At 43.5% G+C, this 19,140-nt stretch overlaps 1 protein-coding gene across 1 annotated transcript in view; it reads right to left on the reverse strand.

Annotated features, from left to right (window-relative positions):
• FOXN1 (forkhead box N1) overlaps positions 1–17,606 on the reverse strand; it is a 22,260-nt gene extending 4,654 nt beyond the window's left edge. Inside the window, exons 1-5 of the mRNA XM_054210143.1 lie at positions 17,487–17,606; positions 15,184–15,687; positions 12,564–12,674; positions 6,657–6,784; positions 5,712–5,808 (exon numbers count right to left, since the gene is read on the reverse strand). Of these exons, the coding sequence (XP_054066118.1) occupies positions 5,712–5,808; positions 6,657–6,784; positions 12,564–12,674; positions 15,184–15,687; positions 17,487–17,606 (960 nt within the window). The remainder of the gene's footprint in view (positions 1–5,711; positions 5,809–6,656; positions 6,785–12,563; positions 12,675–15,183; positions 15,688–17,486) is intronic.
• Between the last annotated feature and the right edge of the window lie 1,534 nt (positions 17,607–19,140).

Genomic DNA, 19,140 nt, shown 5'->3' on the forward strand with positions numbered 1-19,140 from the left:
ATTTACCTGCTACTTGGGCTCAAATTAAGTGTCCAGGCAGACTTCAAAAGGATGTTAGCATGCTGCTCTAGGTGTAACTCTGTATGCTAGCCGATTCCATAGCCCAATGGTTTAATCACAAGCCCTACAGATGAGGTACAGGTTTCTACAGCTGATCGCTGCATCCCTTTGCTTTGCGTTTATTTTTAACTCGGTAGTGGAAGCTGGAAAGTTTTTTAAACTGAACAATAGATCTAAGCTTCATTAAAATGACTCCTCTATTTTTATTCTACTTCTATTCTGTTCTACTTCTAGTCTACTCTACGAGTGATCAACGAGGGAAACGAAATTCCCTCCTTCCCCTGAGGACAGTTTTGCATTTAACTGAAAAAATGGAAAGAAAAGGAAACGTAGCGCAAACCCTCTGCTGATGCAATTTAATTTTTATAATTTTTTTTTTTTTTCCCCCCTGATTGTAAAAGAACTTTGAAAATGAGTATTGGGGAAATGATATTGGGGAAAATACCCAGCAAAACCGCCCCGCTCGGATTCTGATGGGAAATGCCCGTTTGCTTGCTAGGCTGAACTGCTGATCTTGAAGAAACGGCACCGTATCCTTTTAGTGCACGTGGGTTTTCCTGGTATTGGTTTATTTGATTTCCCTCATTTTCTGCTTACTTAGCCATGCGGCCAGAAGATGCTGCCCATCACGTTAAGGCTTTGTAAATGAGGATGTGCGTTCATCTCGGGAGATTCCTATAGAAAATTCCTGATGTGTCACTTCTTTGCTTTTCTTTTGGTAGGTGTTGTACAACGCGGTTTGTTGCATACCTGCGTAGAGGTGTCTTAGCTCCTTGCCGCTGCGCTATAATCTTAAAAAACCAACATAAATAAGGGAGCAGGAAAAATGACTTGCTACATAATGGTAGGAATCGACCTGAGAAACCCAACTTCATTGCAATAGATGCGACTGTTAGTCCAGCTACACTTGCCCTGTCATTGTAAAAGAAAAAAAAGAAAAGAAATTGTAGCTTTTCCTCTGTCAGTCAAATTATTTTCTTTCGAAAAGGTCTGCATTTGCAGAGATGGGAGAAGAAATCTCAAGAGAGACTTTAGAGCTCATCGTATTACAAAGAATGTTCTTCAGTATTAGTGTACGTGAGGCCATTTTTCTTCTTCTTTTTTTTTTTTTTTAAATCAATTTTGGATACTTTTTCTTTTCTTGTTTCCAAACCATCCTCATCTGTGCGTCACAAGAATCAAAAGAAATTAAACAACTCTCTGAAAGGTGGGTGAAGTTGCCTCTGTGCCACTGTTGCTTCATAACGGATGCCGCATATTTGTTGTCATAATTGTCCATATCAACCACACAGAATTATTGAACAGGGAGCACAAGAAATAAATATGATTTTCCATAGTCTTCTGAAAGAGGTTAAATATTAAAATTTCCCTTTTATGCGCATTGAGTTTCCTTTCCATTCTTATACTTTACGAATAGGGATCCGTCTCTCATAGAAAGACGGATTTTTGATAGTTTCTCTAATCGTTGCCTAGTGTAACAGATCTTTTATAAATGGGCCTGGGTGCGTTTTTGCTTTCACATGATACACCAGGAATTTTTGAACATACTTCGCCAGAAATTCGACTTTCATCGGGGATGTAAAATCGGTTCTTTCCTAGCTTCTTGTGAAGGACTGTCTTGTGGGTTAAAGGCCTTAAAAGCCTCGCCGAGGAATCCGAGGGTCAGCTTTAATGCTTGCCGCCTTCATCGAAAAAAATCTAATTGGTTGCGGAAGTTAAAGACGTGTTGTTTACTGAAAATGACATTGTTTTCCCTCCACGGCAGCACGGTTTCTACCCTTTTGGCCCACCTGATGTCAGCATTTCACTATTCTGTTAGCCAGGCCCATAGGTGAGAAAATGTGCATTTCTATTAAAAAAAACAACACAAACACACAAAAACCCCAACCAAAAAAAAAAAAAAACAACGAAAAAAAAACCCCTCTTTAAAACTCTTTCTGCCATAGGGTAATACTAAAGGTGCTGAATCAGTTTTTCTCCCTGGCAGATCATCTGCAAGTCGCTCTCTGGCAGTTCCAAAAGTAAATGCAACTGTTCCTCCTGGTTGAGACGTGCGCTCCGCTGCCGAGTGAGCTGTCCTGAAAGAATATTCATGTTTCTTGCCCTGCGCATGAGGCCACATCCACCCCTGCCTGTGCCCAGACGGGATAATTAGTGTTTCTGCTAAGCACCGGAGAAGATGGGAGTGGCGGGTGTTTCTCAGAGGTTTTTCAGAAGGTGTGGGGGTGTCAACTATGAGATGGTTTTAGGAACGTTAAGAGCGAAAAAGCACAGGGATTTATGCCGGCGAGCGCTGCCAGCAGCCCAACAGGTTCTTGCGTTAAAGGTGTTTTTGCTGAGCAGAGAGTCGTCCACCGAGGTGGGGCCTGAAGGGGCACGCTGGTCACAGCCCTGTCACCAGATTTTTAAGTTAACGTTTGATTGCCTGCTAACGAAGGGAGCTTTGGCTCTCATAGGGTCGGGATCCCCTTGCCACGAAGGGAGCTTTGGCTCTCATAGAGTCAGGATCCCCTTGCCACGGCTCCTTTGTGCCACTCGGCGTGGGGCGGACGGAGCTGCGGGGAGAGAACACTTGCTGCTTGGAAGTTCCACCAGACCACAGACCTCTCTAACCTCTTGGACCATTGGCAATAACTCCAATTACCAAGATTAAAGCTTTCTGTTAGACTCACTAATCGCTACAAAGGGAAAAAAGAAAGGAAAAAAAAAAAAAAGGATGACAAGCGAAAAAAATATTATTGTGCAGACCCATTGATCCTGCCCGCCTCTTGAAGTTTAAAGAGTTCAGTGATCTTGCAAAACCCTTTCTCTTTAAATCTAGGTCTCAAGAGAAGGGAGAGGTACATCAAAGAGTAATTCAACTTTAGCTGTGTAGATGGTTTTTTGTTGTGTTTTTTTTTTTTTTTTTTTCTTTTAGGACGTAGGAGTTGGATTGCTCTGTTTCAACTAGAAATGAGATCGTTGCATCATAGAAACTAAATTTGCTGCGGCAGCGAATACAAGTTAATTGGACTAGGCTTGTATCATCTCATGTCTCCCAGCAAGGCTCTGCGCGCGCTTGCACTCTGCTTCTCTCCAGCTTAAATTGCTTCCCCTCCCCCTGTTGCGTCCTGCTATTTAGTGCGTCCTGGGAGCAACAACAAAATGTTCTCTGCTGTTTTTTATATTACTTTATCTTGCTGAAGGCTCTCCGAAAAAGGGAGGGTAGAGGACACGAGCTTTTGCCATCTATCGACAATTCCGTGGGCTGCTGCAAAGACCAGAGATAGACGGGGCTCAGTGCCTGCAAGCATATTTGCTTGCTTATTCTCCCCTGCTTATTTTAAGGATGTTTGGCATGGAACTATTCAATGATTTGACCGTATTAGTAAGTAAAACGCAAAAATACAGCCATCAAAAAATTGTGAATATTCCAATAATACCCCCTGCATCATTATTTTCCTATAATGCACGTGGCAGGAGTAACCCCCTTCTCATCAGGCTTTAAAGGAATTAAGAAAAATACACAAGGATCTGAAAAGAAAAAAAAAAAATAATAAAATCCACCAAACCCCTGTGGAACAGGCCAGTTTTGATAAGAAGGGAAAAGTTTAGATTAGGTGTAAAACAGTTATTTAAAGCTGTGGTAGAAATACAGCTGCTGTAGGGATGAGCATCCGCACACACACGTCTCTATGGACACACACAGACGTATGAACACACATTGACGCGCAAAATATCACAACGCGCAGTATTGACACACAATATATAGTCGAGGAAAGGATTCAGATCCCCCTGTGTCGGAGTAACGTTAAGTTCAGGCCCGGGAAGGTGACGCTGGCAGAGCCACCGCCTCGTGGCTGGGGAACCGCTGCGCGCGTCGGCAGCACCAGCGTCTCGTTTGCCAGCTGCTGCTGAGCTTTGTAATCGATGGTGGTGTAAGACAAAGGAGAAGTCATTTCAGTTTGGCCTGGCGAACAAACGTGGACGTGCCTGTAAAAACCTACTTTTTAATATTCCCGCCTCTCTGCTTGAAACTCACCCTATTTTTCTAGAGAAGAGCAATCGGATAAGAACGCGTTTCCCAGAAAGGGCGCGTGAAGCCAAGAAGCGCAGTTCTGCCAAACATCAGTTGCGAGATATGGTGGCCCAGGACCTTTTCCACAATCCTCAAACTATTTCCTTTTGCCTTACTAATTTTTCTTGCAACCAGTGGTGAACGCGTGGAAAAATAGAGTTGATAATCTCGGGGACAAAATCCAAACCTTTGCAATTTATTCTTCTTTTGAAAACGGAAAAAAAAAAAGAAAAAAAAAAAGTACAGCTACCGTGTTCTTGTCGCGTGCCATCCTGCCTTTCCTTTCCCTCTTTAGATTATTGTCGTTACTTAATTTCATGTGTTTTGCCTAAAAATCGGTTGTGTCCCTGTGACTTCACAAAGTTCGAGCGCTTCGGATTTGTTTCAGTGGGTTACGACCAGTCGCGACGCGATGTGATACTTCTTGAATTATCGTGGCAGGTTCCTTTAGTTTTTTTTCTCCCTTCTCTTGCTGGTAACAAATAACAGAGCCGCTAGTGATTCCTTTGGGAGGACATCTGGGAATACAGGCGGGGAATGGATCCTAACAGTTCTTCCTTCATGATAATGTGGATTATTTTTCTCTGATTATCGGCATGTTTAAATTTTTTTTTCCCCCAGGCATTATTTATCCTCACTTAGTGTCCAAAACCATTGCAAAATTGTATCCGAATGTTTATTTTTAGTAATTCTTAGCGTTCTTGTCTTAATATAGATGTTTGAATTGCCTTTCTGTAGTTAATTTAAATTTATTTGAATTGCTGCATGTTTATTTGCGGTAGGCAACGGGGCGGACTCGTGTTGCTTTATTTTCGGTTTTGGGCCTTGCCGACAGTTGCGGGGCACCTGGCGCGGACTTTCGGGGAGAGGTTTTTGAAGCATCAGCAACGCGTTGGGCATCAGTCGGCGGTTCTATTACAGCTCGTTTTAAAACCTTAACTGTAATCCTCCCGCTCTCGGATCGTGCGCTGACTCATCTCTTCCCACTGGCGTTCCAAGGGCAGGAAACCATTCTCTTCTAGCAGGGATTTAAATTTCAACAGTATCTGCTGCAAACTGTACAGCCTTCCCTTCACCGCCATCGCTGTGTAATTATGAGCTTAGTACCATTTATTACGTCCTGCACTTTCCTTTGTGCAGTGCATGCCGGTGATGGAGTTGCCTCAGACCGACATCCCAGCTCCGGAGCAAGATGACCTTGACCCTCTGCTTCCCCACCAGCCTGGACCTGCGACCGACGGCAGAGGAACCCACAAGACCAGCCCTGCCTGCATTTGAGAGCCAAGAGGAAGGAACGGCTGGGGTTTTAAAAAATAGTTCTCCTTTTTACAAGTTGTTAGGGAGGAATGGCCGCTGTCACCGGCACAAACTCAACGTTGGGACGGTTCTTAATAACTTTTTGTGTTAAATAATACTGCATGTCATGTTCAACCAGCCTAAAATGTTGGGTAGTTTGCGTTTAGGAAGGGTTATAGCGTGAGTTCACGTTAACGTACTGAGAAATTATCCCTTTTCGTAGCTTGAATCCCCTCCCCTATTCCCTCTGCTGCCTGGCAAGCTTGGGAGAGATTCCCCCTCTCCCTCTGGAACTCACCTTAAAGTAAGGAAAGTGTTCCGTCATGAAATTGTAAATCTCGCTGACCGGCAAGCTCCCTGTCTTGCTGTTTTTGAGTGCCATGAAGATCAGGATGCTTTAGGGAGAGAAAGAAAAGTATTTTAGCCTGGTCTGCTTGACTCCTCAGAGGCAGAAACACCCCCCCCCGCCCCGTTTTTCACAGTGTGTGTAATTACTCCGGCTTTCACTGGCATAGCAGGAATACCTGAATGCTTAAAGTTTCCACCCGGTTGTTTATAAGCAATGTCCTTACACCGCCTAACTTCTAAAAGTAATTCTCGAAGCGCATAGAGAAGGTCCAACCTGGGTTGAAAGTAAACTAAGAGAAAGTGGAATGAAGCCCACGGCCTTCGAATCCTGCGAGCGCGCGTTTACTGAAGGTTGTGTTTGAGTGCTTAAACTGATAAAGGCCCCAAAGTGAACACCAGGCTGACGGTGACAGAAGGTACAATTAAAATTTAATTGTCTGATCTGCTTTGCTAGGCTGCTATGTGGGGGCTAAACCTGTGCGGTGACTGGCACAGCTGATACGTTTTCTAGGCATTTCCTTGCCCTGGTAACCAGAGTTAAAAAATAAATTAGTTTTAATAGAGGTCCTGGAAAAGGCAATCAAGTGTGATTAGTCTTGTGCCGATGGAATTTGCAACACCTGAGCTTTCCTTTTAGAGAAAGATCTAGCATTTTGGGGGTGGTGGTGATTGGGACCGTTCAGATGCTTTACGACATCTCCTTTCCCTCTGCCTTGGCCCCAGAGCCTGGAACATCTTGGGATTCACACAAAGAGGAGAGAGCACACCGGGAACCAGACACATACCAGTAAGCACATTATTGCAAATTATGCTGGAAACGGGCCATGGGTAAACAGTGTATTTCCTGTCACATGAGGACTCGGGGGGGGGGGGAATAAAATAAATATTTTATTACCTGTAGGAGTAGATGGGTTTGGGAAATAGAGGCTGCTGGGATTCTTGACCGCTTTGAGGAGCGATTCTTTGGTAAGGGTAGTGTGAAGAAGTAATGTAAGTCACAGGGTAGCTGCCTCCCGAGGGATACTGGGGATACAAGAAAAGAGACGTTACTTGGCTCAGCAACAAGCTCTCAAAAAATATTTCTTTCTTAATTAACAGTATGAAACTCCTTAGTTCTGAGGATATTGTCCTCTGCCCACGTTTAATAGCTGTTATGCCAAGTCAGACCTAAAGCCTTTCTAGCATGGCATCGGGAAACACTAATGTTACCAGCTAACGCTCAACAAGTAGAAGAAATAGGGCATGTACAACATTACACTATGCAGGTAAGTAAATGAATGGTATGATTTTATTTATATAAATAAAAAAGAAACAGAATAAAGTACTTCAAACAATATGCACCATAGGAAAAATAAGCCTATTAAGTAAAGCCTCTAAAAATATAGGAAGAAACAGGGGAGTTTTGACTGAGCCTCGTTTGGTTTTGTGTGCTGGGGTTTTTTGGGTTTTTTTGGTTTTTGTTTTTTTTTTTTTTTTTTTAGGTGGAAGGGGATACAAGAAGGTAAAAATTCAAAGTGTAGAAAACCTACTTCCAAGAGAACAGCAGCCCAAAGCATGTGTTCAATTTGCTGTTATCGGGCAAGGGAGGAAAAAAACCCCAATGATGACACCAAAAGCTTTAGTGGATGGCAGCGGAATATATTTATATATATATATACACACACACACAAAGGGAATGTATTATTATAGAATAAGTTAGTAATGTCATTCTGGGGGTAAGGAGAGTGGCATATGAGACATTTCTCATGGGTGGTTTTCATATTGCCCAACTTGTGCCAAAGCTGTGAGGTTCTCTCATAGTCAATGACAAGAGCCGGGGAGTTCAAGCGCTGTTGACCGCCACCTCGAGCAGCTTCTTTGCCCCCCGCCCCCGTTTTCTATACTGCAAAGCTAAAAAGAATAGTCAGGATGCCTAAAACCAGACAGCGTTCATGCTACCCTAGCCCTAGGGACAAGCTGTGGATGCTCCCTGAGACCGAAATGCCGAGTTGTCTCTTGCGGAGACCCCTGAACCTCCCAGCACACACCGAGGAACTGCGATCCCCGGGAGAGAAATATGTCCAAAAAAAAAAAAAATAGTTGAAAGAAGTAACGCACATACACAGCCTTGATTGCATCAGCGTTTCTGCAGGTTTACTCTCAATTTTTTAGCGCAGCAGTTGGTCACATAGTCTTTTTTTTTTTTTCCTTCCTTTTTTTTTTTTTTTTTTTTTTTCCCCCCTCCAAATTAGAGTTCAAACCTGCTGGCAGGCAACTTTCGAGAACAAAGGAACACTACCCGGCGCAGGTAAGATACCATCAGTTGGCTCCCTGTGAACTCGCAGCTCAGTGCGAGAGGAATTTCTGCCTCTTGCAGACGGATCTTTCCAGATGCCAGGGCCAGGGCACGGCCAAAATTAGGGAGTCGTGTCGTAGGCTATTAAAAAAGCCCTACCTGCGTGCCTTCCCTGGGACTCCGGGGTTGCTGAGCCCTGCTCTAGTGTTTTACTGCTTACCTCCAGCAGTCCCGTGGCAGGAGGTTTTTACGGTTCCTCTGAAAGATTATTATGTAGCTTTCCGGCCTTGTTGGGAAAAATTTCTTTGGCAATTAATTTATACATCTGAAGTTTCTTACTCTCGGTCCTATTTTCCAATAGTTTCCGTTGCTCTGGGTCTTTGGCCCCTTGAAACCCCTGTGAGAGGTTATCACGTGCTCGCAAAATCCTCGTGGTTTATTTATTTAGCCTGGGTTCCTAATGACTTATTTCAGTTCCTCTGTAATTTTATTGTTGTTGCCGCCGGAGTTTTTTTGCCTGGTTGCTTTTATCTTTCTAACATTGAACTGCCTGAAACAGGATGGGGGGGAACAAACCCCAACACACGGAATACACTCATTCGTTTGCAGGGTGGAAGAAATGAGATGTACGTAATTAATCAGGTCCTGCCTCATTAAACTAAATACTGGGCAAAACTGCAGTTTCCAGAGCAAGCTGCAAACTGGTTTCCGTGTGCGTTCGTTGCTTTACTGCATTGGGGGAGTAGAAAACTGGGCAATTCGTACAATAATTTGGGTTTTATTGGTGTTAGTAGCCCTTTGAAAGGAATACTGAGACGGGACTGGTTGTGGCGTCACATCACCAAAGGCAAGAACTGGGCGTTTTAAGGATTATTTCTGTTTTATTGGTTTCGTTACTGCTTTTTGAGGGAGCAGAGCCTGGGGAATGGTCTGGTAGGACAGGCTGGAGCTGGTTTTGCTGTCGCCCAACTGGCATGAAAGGTGTCCGTCTTTTATGGTGGGTGGGTGAGCGACTTCTGTAAGTGTCTGCTGTTTCTTTCAGGTCAGTAAGAAGTAATTTTTTCTTATGAGTCATCATCGGTGTTGTGCCCAGCAAAGGGGAAGGTGAGGCCATTTTATCATTTGGACAACATTAACGACGGAGTTGATGTCTCTCATCCCTCTAATGAAAAGTGAGGCGTGGTTTGACCGTCTTTCAGCGCGGGCCGAAGGGCCTGTTTTCTCCAGCGTAAACTTCCTAGCGATTCAAATTGCTCCAAAACTGCTCCGTTCGCATTTGAAATGTAAAGTATTGAAATTCTGGAGCTGCTTCATGCAAAAAGGTGGTATTCCCCGTCGTCTTGGTCTTGTACCGCGTGTTTTTTCATTTCCCGGGAGCTGTTTATGGCACAGGGACAACAATTCTACATTGCTCTGCCTTTGGCTGCTTATGCCTATAGGTCCTTTCCGCCGAGGAGTAGAACACCTTGCCATATCTTTACTATAGTAATGTGAAAAAACACAAATATTGAATAGTCTAAGAGAAACCTGCTGCCTGTAGGAGCTCTGTCACAGTGCCAGCCTGCAGGTGGATGGAAGCCTTTCCTCTAAGTGCTTGTCGTGTCTTGCCTAGCAGCTCCCAGAAGGTGTATTTCAGCTTTAATTTTGTAGGGTTTTTTTTTTTTTCAATGTGGTTAATGCCGATGCGCAGTAATAGCACTGGTATCAAATTGGCAGGGGAAGGGTGCCTGCTTCGGGATGAATAAAGAAATTAAAAAATATTCAAATGAATTAACAAGCTAACTGGAGCTTTCTGCTAGAGCAAGACACAAACCCGACATTTATACTGCGTGTGAGATGGAGTCCCAGTGGGGAACTGGTATATTGGCATCTCCCCAGCGGGGAACTCTATATGGGCAGCAGAGCTTTTGTGGCAAGTTAATCCTTCATCTGGGGCCCTCTTCTTCTAAAACAGCAGTAATAAAACCAATTAGTAAGATGGGATGGTGGTGTAATATCATCTTCCTTTTTATCCTGTTAAGTTTATTATTACCTTTTCTCGCTTTGATTTGAGTTTTAGGCTAACAAGAAAAAACAAGTAAATTATCATGGCGTTGGTAAGAACGTAAAAGATAGTTGTCTTTTTACCACAATATAGGGAAAAGGAGAGGGGAAAAAAAAAAGTTTCAGTAAATTTTAGCTAGTGGAATGCCAGAGCGATAGGTTAAAGAAAGAGGCAGGAGTGAGATTATTCTCTGGCCGTTATTTCCTGACTAGTTGCAGAGGAACTGCTTCTTTCTGCGCCTTCTCACATCTCTTTAGCATCTGTACACTTCTCAAGCTGAGGACAGCGGGTACGAAAAGCCCTTTATGTCGAAACTATTTGAACTTCGGTAGTCGGCGGACGCCCTGAGCAAATGGGTCTGCCCTTGTGCGACACCTCCTCGGAGAAGAACCTCTGTGCCCCCGTGTCCCTGAGCTGGGTTAAATACAAAGTCCAGATGGCGGTGAGGGACCGGCCACCGCTGAGGGAGCGGGAGGAGAAAGGTGACGGTAAATAGGAACCTGGTTTTGGAAGTTTACTTCATGCAAGCGTCCGTGCCTCGCCACAACATCGCTTAACTCTTCCAGGCACTGGAAGTTCAGAAAAGCCGTAGAAGTCCCTGAAGGTCTCCAAGTGGTTGGTAAAGTTACGCCCTATTCTATTCCCCTCTGTGTCTGAGGGGTTACATACTGTAATAATGAGACACCTTCCGTTAAGTTTCAGTAGGCAGGGCGGGGAATTTGTAAGTATAAGAAATACACACTTAAAAATATGAAAATCCACCACTTTCCCTCTTCCTTAGTAACGTTTTACAAAACTCTAACAAATGAAATTCCTAAAAAGTCGCCCGTGACAGATGACTCAATTTTATCGACGATCATAAAATTCCTACGTGTGTCTATGCTTGTTCTTTATGGTCATTCAGCATCTCTTTTCAGAAGTTACCTAAATTTCCTCTTACAGAAAATCACGCCAAAAATAACCTTTCTTTTTCCTCACGAGGGACTAAATCCTGACGATGAATGGTCTAATTACTATTTCAGTGACTCAGAGTAGTAACACTGCAGGAATTAACAATCCCAAAGAAATACCATACAGTAACCTGACTTGTGTTTTCTTTGCACGGTTTTAAATCACTGCTCTGTCAGTCATATTTCTTATACTTCTTGAGCAAGTTGCATGAGACGGTACAGTTGATTCCGCGACGTCAGTCATCAGTCAGCGAGATCAAAGGAGTCGTAACTCAAGTGTGAGCTTTTATGTTCAAATACTTTCTATATATATATGAATTTCCTGTAAGCTTAATTTAATTCAGTTCTAATGGTTGGGAGTTTTGGTGGTTGTGCTGTTTTTGCATGTGGATTTCTGCCTATGTATCTGAAAAATCCTTGTTGCCTTAATTTCACCTTAAATAAGGTTGGGGTTTTTTTTTGTTGTTTTTTTTTTTTTTTTTAAAGTAGGGTGTTTCAAGCATATTTTTATCTCCTCAAACACCTTTTTTTTTTTTTTTTTTGCTAAAAATTTTGTACGTTGTGGATAACTGAGCGTAAAAGAGGAAAATGTCAATGCACTGAAGAGCACCACCGTTTTATATCTATGGGGAATTGTTTAAAGATATTTCCTGGTCATGAAAATTACTGTCTGTAATAGACACCCTCCTTCTACACCAAGGTTTCAAAGCTCAGTAGACCGCGCTCGCTAACCTCTCAAAATCTGTACTAGGATCGCGTGTAAGGTTAAGGTAAATACGTGTGATTTTTACAAAGATGCTGTGCGCATCCTGCTTTGAAACTAGGCACCGCCACGTATTCAAAAGACACCCAAACACGCTCAAGAAAAACAAGGTGTCAGTTACTCCTGTGCCTTTTTAGCATGAATAATCTAGTCACATTACGGAAGAACAACCTTAATATCGTGCGCGCTCATGCATCATCAGCATTATTGTCAATTAGGCTTCAGCTGAATAATCTTTCACTGGGGATGATGTAAGAGTGAAAAGGTTGCACAAGAGGTGCGTGTGCCATCAAGCACAAAGAAAGGGTGCATCATCTTGCTGCTAAAATTTTGCTTTAGTGGTGGTTTTTCTATGTTTGATCCGAATTTTAAGTATACAGTCACCCATACTTAATTTTTCACTCTGAAGTTAAAGCACAGTCAATTCCCTTGGATCCCAAAAGGCCAACAATTATGTTAATAATTTATCTGGTTTCACAGCCAATTTTCTTGAGCGTAATGGTGAAAATATGAATAAGTACCAAGATTCCATTTTTTACGAGGTGGGTTTTTTCTTTTTCTTTTTTTCTGGATGACCATTTAAAAATGCATTTAGATCCAGCTCTTCTAAGGTCTTATTGTCATAAACAAAATGTATGTATACAAACATGGTCCCGCGAACACAAAACTGGCGGGTATTTTTTCACCTGTCTTTTTGTGTTATTACCATAACTCCCGTACCATTACAGTGCTAGAAATAGAGGGGATTTTGGTCTATATATTGTACTGACCTGGTGGAAAGGATGCGAGGGGCAATACATCTGCTGCACGGGAGGCTGGTAGCAATAGAGACCGGGCTGCCCTTCCAGCGGGGATGTCCTAAGCTTCATGTCTGAGTCCTGCTAGGAAATATTTAAGGGAAGAGTGATCAGAGAAGAACGGTTTAAAATAGAATAATTGTATTAGTTACTGTTTTGATTTGTCTTTCATTATACATGTTACTTTTTTGGACTTGATTTTTAGTGGTACGTGGTCTCCTATGAGGACAGGCTGAGAGAGTTGGGGGGGGTTCAGCCTGGAGAAGAGAAGGCTCTGGGGAGACCTTGCAGTCCCTAAAGGGGCTCCAGGAAAGCTGGGGAGGGACTCTGGAGCAGGGAGGGGAGCCATAGGACGAGGGGGAACGGTTTTAAATTGAAAAAGGGAAGGTTTAGATGAGATAACGGGAAGAAATTTTTGACTCTGAGGGTGGTGAGCCCCTGGCCCAGGTTGCCCAGAGAAGCTGTGGCTGCCCCATCCCTGGAGGGGTTCAAGGCCAGGTTGGACGGGGCTTGGAGCAACCTGGGCTGGTGGGAGGTGTCCCTGCCCAGGGCAGCGGGTGGCACGGGGTGGGCTTCAAGGTCTCTTCCAACCCAACCCATTCTGATTCTATGATAAGAAGAAACATTGTTTCCTGCATTTAGATAATTACTACTTTGAGAAAGGAAATCCTGGTCCAAATTCCGTGCAAAGAGCAATTCGGAAAATGTCGAATTCGGAAAATGTCGGTTTCTGTTTATCTTTTTCCCCTCCAGACACCAGCTGTGTACTCCAGCTTCATTCCTGAGCCTGCGCACGTGCCCGTCTCTCTTTTTCACGCTCCTGGTCAGTGCCTCAAGCTGGAGTTCTGTCGTTAGGTGGAGGGTGAGTTCTTAATGCACAGGAAAGAGGTGGCGGAGAAGAATCAAACTAGGCTGACGACTCAATTTGAGCAAGATATAGGAAATACAGTAAGAACGTGATTTATTTCTGCGACTCTGGAAATAAACATAGAGAAGTTGGTCAAGTCTCAACTTCTCGGAGCTCTGCCTGGCTCCTGTCCCGGGTTCTACGTTGGGCTCGGGCTCCTGGATGTTAAATTTTGCTGCCTTTTAGTGCTGAGTGCGGCATGTGGGGTGTGTGGTAACACTGGCTGCTTTAGCAGAGAAATTCAAACAAGGCTCTTGGTAGAGCTCTGGTGGGTCACGAACAGCACGGGGAAGGATGTGTCCTTATCCCCGCATCTGCGACCGACTACGGGTTCCTTCCCCCACTTAACATCCACGGCCAGGAATTCCCTTCTGAGAGCTGATGCCGTAAACATCGTATTATTTCGAGGAACTAGTAACATTTATCCTTTTGTTTTAAAGCAGGGCCATAACGACCATCTTTTATGGCATAGACTAGTGTGGGTGTACGTATTAGACTTGATTTGATAGTAGGCACCCAGCAAATGCCAGATCCAGCATTAATGAGCGTCCATGCTATTTTGGTGGCGATAAGATGAAGTTTTTCAGAAGCGTCAGCTTACCAGCAGCGTGTAAGCTATTTCAGAGCCTCGACGTTCTGCGCTGGCTGAAGAACGCAGCCTTTCTTTTCCAAGCAGTCACCTGTACTCGGTAAAAAGCTCCTGCAGGGCCAGCTTTACGTTCTCTACCTCTTGCAGCCCAGGGATTTGGGAAGGCAATGGGACTTTTTTTTCATCAGCTGCTTACAGGTTTTGCATTAAACTCATCTGACCTAGATGAGTATTTATCCAGGAAATAAGAGATTTAGATCAATTTCCTCCTTAACCTGGATGGCTTCAATCCCCAGGTATGTACCCCGACAACATCCTTCCATTCCCTGGTAAATTGTCTTAATCCAATTAAGATTTTTTTTTTTTTTACCCCCTCTTTCTTTTGGTAACCCTCAAATTCTTTGCCTCACAGCCATTTAGAACCAGTGGCTAGGGCCCTCTCCTGGCAGATGGAGTCATTGTTTTTGTCCGATGATGATGACGAAAACACACGTTAGACTTTGGATCCCAGCAGAGATACCTTGCGGAGATCCCGGAGGGTAATTTACCTGGCTTTTCAGGGATCTCTGCGCTGCCCTAAATACGCAGTCGCCTCTATCCAGTGTGTGAATTAGCCCAGGTGCCTTTACGTTGCACGTGCCATAAACATATATTTAATTTTAAATAGTGCTGATGTCTTAGAGTTTCTCTTCGATTTGCATCGAGAAAAACGCAGGTCAGCTGAAGTGTTATAACAAATCTGGTACACGTGCCCTCGTGCTTGAAAAGTATTGCCTTGTTAACGTTTGTCCCTTGAAAATACCAGTTGATGACAACTGCCCGTTGTCCGGAAGAATTTGGATATTTAGGATTTGTGTATTGTGTCTAGTGGAAAATCATTTGTCCTTGTGCACCTTTCTGAGGGCTGTTTTTCAGTAGAGAAAGGCCATAAAATAGAGAACTCTGACAAATAAATATGGGTGTCTATCCTGAGCTCTAGCCTGCAACTTGACAGGAGACTAAATGTCCATGTATTCACATTAAGAGATAAGAAAATAATTCCAAAAGTATATTTTTGCCATCGAAAACAGGAAAAAAAAATTAGAAAAAATACTGACCATGACTTGTGACCCATGATCTTGACCCGCGGTGCTGTACTGGAGGCTGTTACACCATGGTTGTTCGGTGGAGATGTTCGGAATGTGTGTAGGAAATGACTCCGACTCGTCAGGACCTGTAGATCCCGGTAGACCCTCAAAACCATCGATGCTTCTAGCGTTTTTGAAGGGTGAACCTTCTGGTGGGAGGGCTTGGTGTGCTTCCTGGAAGACATCTTCGCTGATCTGCCTCTTGTAAGGGTGGAAGGGGTTTCTGCTGCTCTTGAGAAACCTGTCATAATTTCCTACAGTACTTTCCTCGTAACTGTACCGCCTGAACTTCTCCGTACTGAAAGACGCTTTAAATTTGTTCTTGCCGCAGTGAATTCCTTGGCTTGTAGGGTATCTCCCATGAATTTGATCCTGGGCCGGAGAAGCAGGGCTGGGGCTGTGAGAAGACTCTGAACTCTTCCTTTCTGTCCTGCCGTCTGACTCATATGGTTGGCAGTTATAACTGGGATTATCCTGCAATGAATTATTGGCATTTACTTAGGATTAGTATGAGCAAACATTTTATTATTTTCATTATTTACCAAAAAAAAAAAAGTTACATTACAAATATATTATTCATGAGAAGTATAAAGTTCCTAGTCGTAGCCACCTTCACGCAGAGAAGCCCTAAAAAATCTAAAGGGTTTTCTGGTTACTTGGTATCCAAAACGGTTCAAAACCAAATTGTTAAAAGCGTTGGGAAGACCGAACTACCTCGGGAAAAACAGGGTGTCTTAGGTGACTATCGACTAGTCGGTCTGACAGTTCCAGGCAAAAGATGGTGTATGATCGAGTGATGATGGATTAAATGACAGGAATATGATAAGTGCAAGACTTGTCACACACGAGTTTAGTCAAATAAGCTTGATCTTATTCCCTGCTGGTGTTACAAGCTGCCAGATACATCGTTCGTTACATCACTTCCTTTCATTAACTCCGGGAGATGGGTAGGCTCTGGGCAGACATTTTGACCTTCTTCCTGGCTCATCTCCTCCCTTCCCTTTTGCACAAAAAGAAAATAACAGCTACTAAAGTGCTCTTTGATCTAGAAGAGAAAGGCTTGACGAGAGCCAGTGTCTGGATCCTGAAGCCGGACACATTCCGGTTAGAAATTATGCGTATTTTCCCTGACATCAAGGGTGAATAACAACTTGGATGCCCTTTGAGAAGACACGCTTAAGCCCAAGAGCAGGCTCTGGGGTTTGGCGAAGGGGAAAATGTGATGTTCTGTGTTACACACAAAGTCGGACCAGGTGATCGAGTGGTCCCTCTCCTCCTTCCCCCTCCAAATCCATGTTGGTCTTACAGTATTTTAGGAGAATGGGTAAAGGAATGGAGTTTGTTCTTCTTCGCGGAAGAACGGGATTTCAGGAAGCCCCAAAGGGACATTAGCACAGAAGCCAGCGCTTTCTGCGGAGCGGGGCATGGCACAGCTCTTTCATTCACCTGCACGTGCGTCTGTGTGACAAAGTTATAATGTTCTGTTCCGTCCCGGATTCCCGCAAAAAAGCGAATCCGACCCCGTGACGCTTTGGGGCTTCTCACGTGAAAACGAAATTGCTCGGTTTGTAACTTCCTAATTCTTACTTCCTCGCTCTCCTCTGTAGTCCTAATACACGTGTTTATGGCATCTTTCGCTAAATGAGAATTTCAAAACCCCCCCCCCCCCCCCCATATTTAGTTACAGAAAGCCGCATGAACGGCAGCGCTGCCACCTCCCCGCCTCCAACTCGCAGCGTAAAGGTAGGACGATGGTGATTTTGCTGTTGCCCGATGGAAACCCCTATTCTCAGTCCTACTTTTGTTATGAAAGGGGAACGTGATGAATATACAGGCAACCGGAGAGAGATCCTTTTATTCCCAAAAAAAAAAAAAAAAAAAAGTCCCAAGGAGTTCTGACGTGCTGGGAGGTATCCTCTACCGGCAGGGAGTAGACAAAAAGGTTCTGATGTGTCTCTGTCTGCTTTTTATTTATTTATTTTAGAAACAGGATGAGAATTAGTTTAAGTGCAGCATTTTTACTGGATTAGTAGCTAGGGGGATTGCCAGTTTTGTTTTTAAAGTAATAGGATTTTTAAGCAATTGAATAGGAAATTTAGCGTGGAGTTTAAAATTAGCTCAGAATAACACCTCAGGTTTCTACTCTTAATGAATGAAACTTTCAATGTTTACTTTTTTTTACCATTTAAGTATGATGAGATTTGGTACAGTAATCGCTGAACATTGAATTTGACCTCTGGAGAAAGAGAACAGAACTGGTCCATCTCACTCACAGTTTGCTGAACTGGGGATCCTGACCCCCCCTGTGCCTTCATGAAGTCTTGTTGGTCCCTTTCCAGAGTGTCCGAAGAAGAAAATTTAATATTAGGTTGATCTTGGAGCAGTGAAACCATTACCAAATCCACGTCAGATGGAAATCCTGTGATGGGGGGGGGAAAAAAAAAAATCAAACGACAATAAATATTTTCTAAAACTGTAAAGAAACCACCGTTGTATGTACAGATGACTGGGCGGTGTTAGATCTGCAGCTGGACGATAACCCGCTGTGATGAATTCCTAACGCAGTTGAATTTTTTATTGTTATTTTTTTTTTTTTAGCCCTTAAAGAAATGTTCTGTTGGTGCAATTACAATGAAGATGCGATACCGAGTTTAGATGGATTTCCCGCACAGGTTTTATAGCAATAAGTTATTACTTTGCTTTCTATAGGTTCATGACTGAATGACAATGTATGGCTTTGGGGTTACGCAAATTTAGCAATATTGCTTTAGTGAGAGATTGTTAGATAAATGCACCCCAGTTGCTTTCAGTGGGACTGTATAAAATGAAGGGTTTTTTTGCTGTTGTTACTTAGACTGATGGTTACTACAGACTTATATTTTTGCTTTTGATTTTTTTTTTTTTTTTTTTTAGTACCAGTCCCTGCAGCCTTTTCATTCTGTTTCGCATGAGTAGATGTATCTGCGATAGGGAAATAACTTCATCCTTCCATACCTATTTCTATTAGTTGTATCTCCTCTCAAATTCCCAATCTTTGATCTTGGGATATATGAGACGTTATCTGATGGTGTCCTTTGGATTAAGAGGAAGACATCGAATGTTCCGGTATTTTGTTTTCTACCCTGTTTTTTCCCCAGTCCTTGTTCGCTGTAACCATACAGCAAAACTGCAACATAAGAACTTGTATCGTCGTCTTAAGCTCTTAACGCTGCACCAAGCGTGGACCTTTGTAAAGATATCTCATGTTCATAGTTTAGATTTCAGTTGTGCAAGTCGGGTGGGGGGGGGGGGAAAAAGCCCTTGCGAGTTAATTCACAAGGTCTTTGCCACGTGTTTAAATGGCTGTTAGGTAAATAACTAAGGGGTTTATTAGGGTTGCTTAACAAAGATATATCACCTGAAAATGTGGAAAACCTCTTTTGCCCTTGTAGTTCAAAGAGAAATCCGTATTTATGATGAGTAAGACTGCACTGCCCGAGGGGGGAAAGCACAACGCGCCTTGGAAATCAAGTATGAGGCCTGCAGGAGTAGATCAGGAAAAAATGATGGTAGATAAAAGCTCAGAAATGGCTCAGGCGCCGGCTCTTCTCCCAGTAGCTTAACTGGAGGCTGACGGGGAGATACACTTCCAACTGATGCTCCCCGCGAAAGCAGCGGGTGGGAAAAGCGATAATTGGGAAATAGATGTGTGTGTGTGCGTGTATTTGTAAGCGTTCCACGCTGCCTGCCCTCTTCGTGCTGGTTTCCCCGCTCATCTTCAGGTTGTACGAAGCTGCGTCTGACCTCCCTTTTCTACCGCCATTTTTCAACCCAGCTGCCTAATTTGTGGCCGTAAGCGTTAGAATTGTGTTAAAAGCTTCTGTACGGTCATGAATCTTGCCTGACGACTGCTAGCAGGGCGAGAGGCGTTTGACGAATGGTCGCGAA

This window comes from Rissa tridactyla, chromosome 7 (genome assembly GCF_028500815.1).
Source record: "Rissa tridactyla isolate bRisTri1 chromosome 7, bRisTri1.patW.cur.20221130, whole genome shotgun sequence".
Taxonomy (NCBI): Eukaryota; Metazoa; Chordata; class Aves; order Charadriiformes; family Laridae; genus Rissa; species Rissa tridactyla.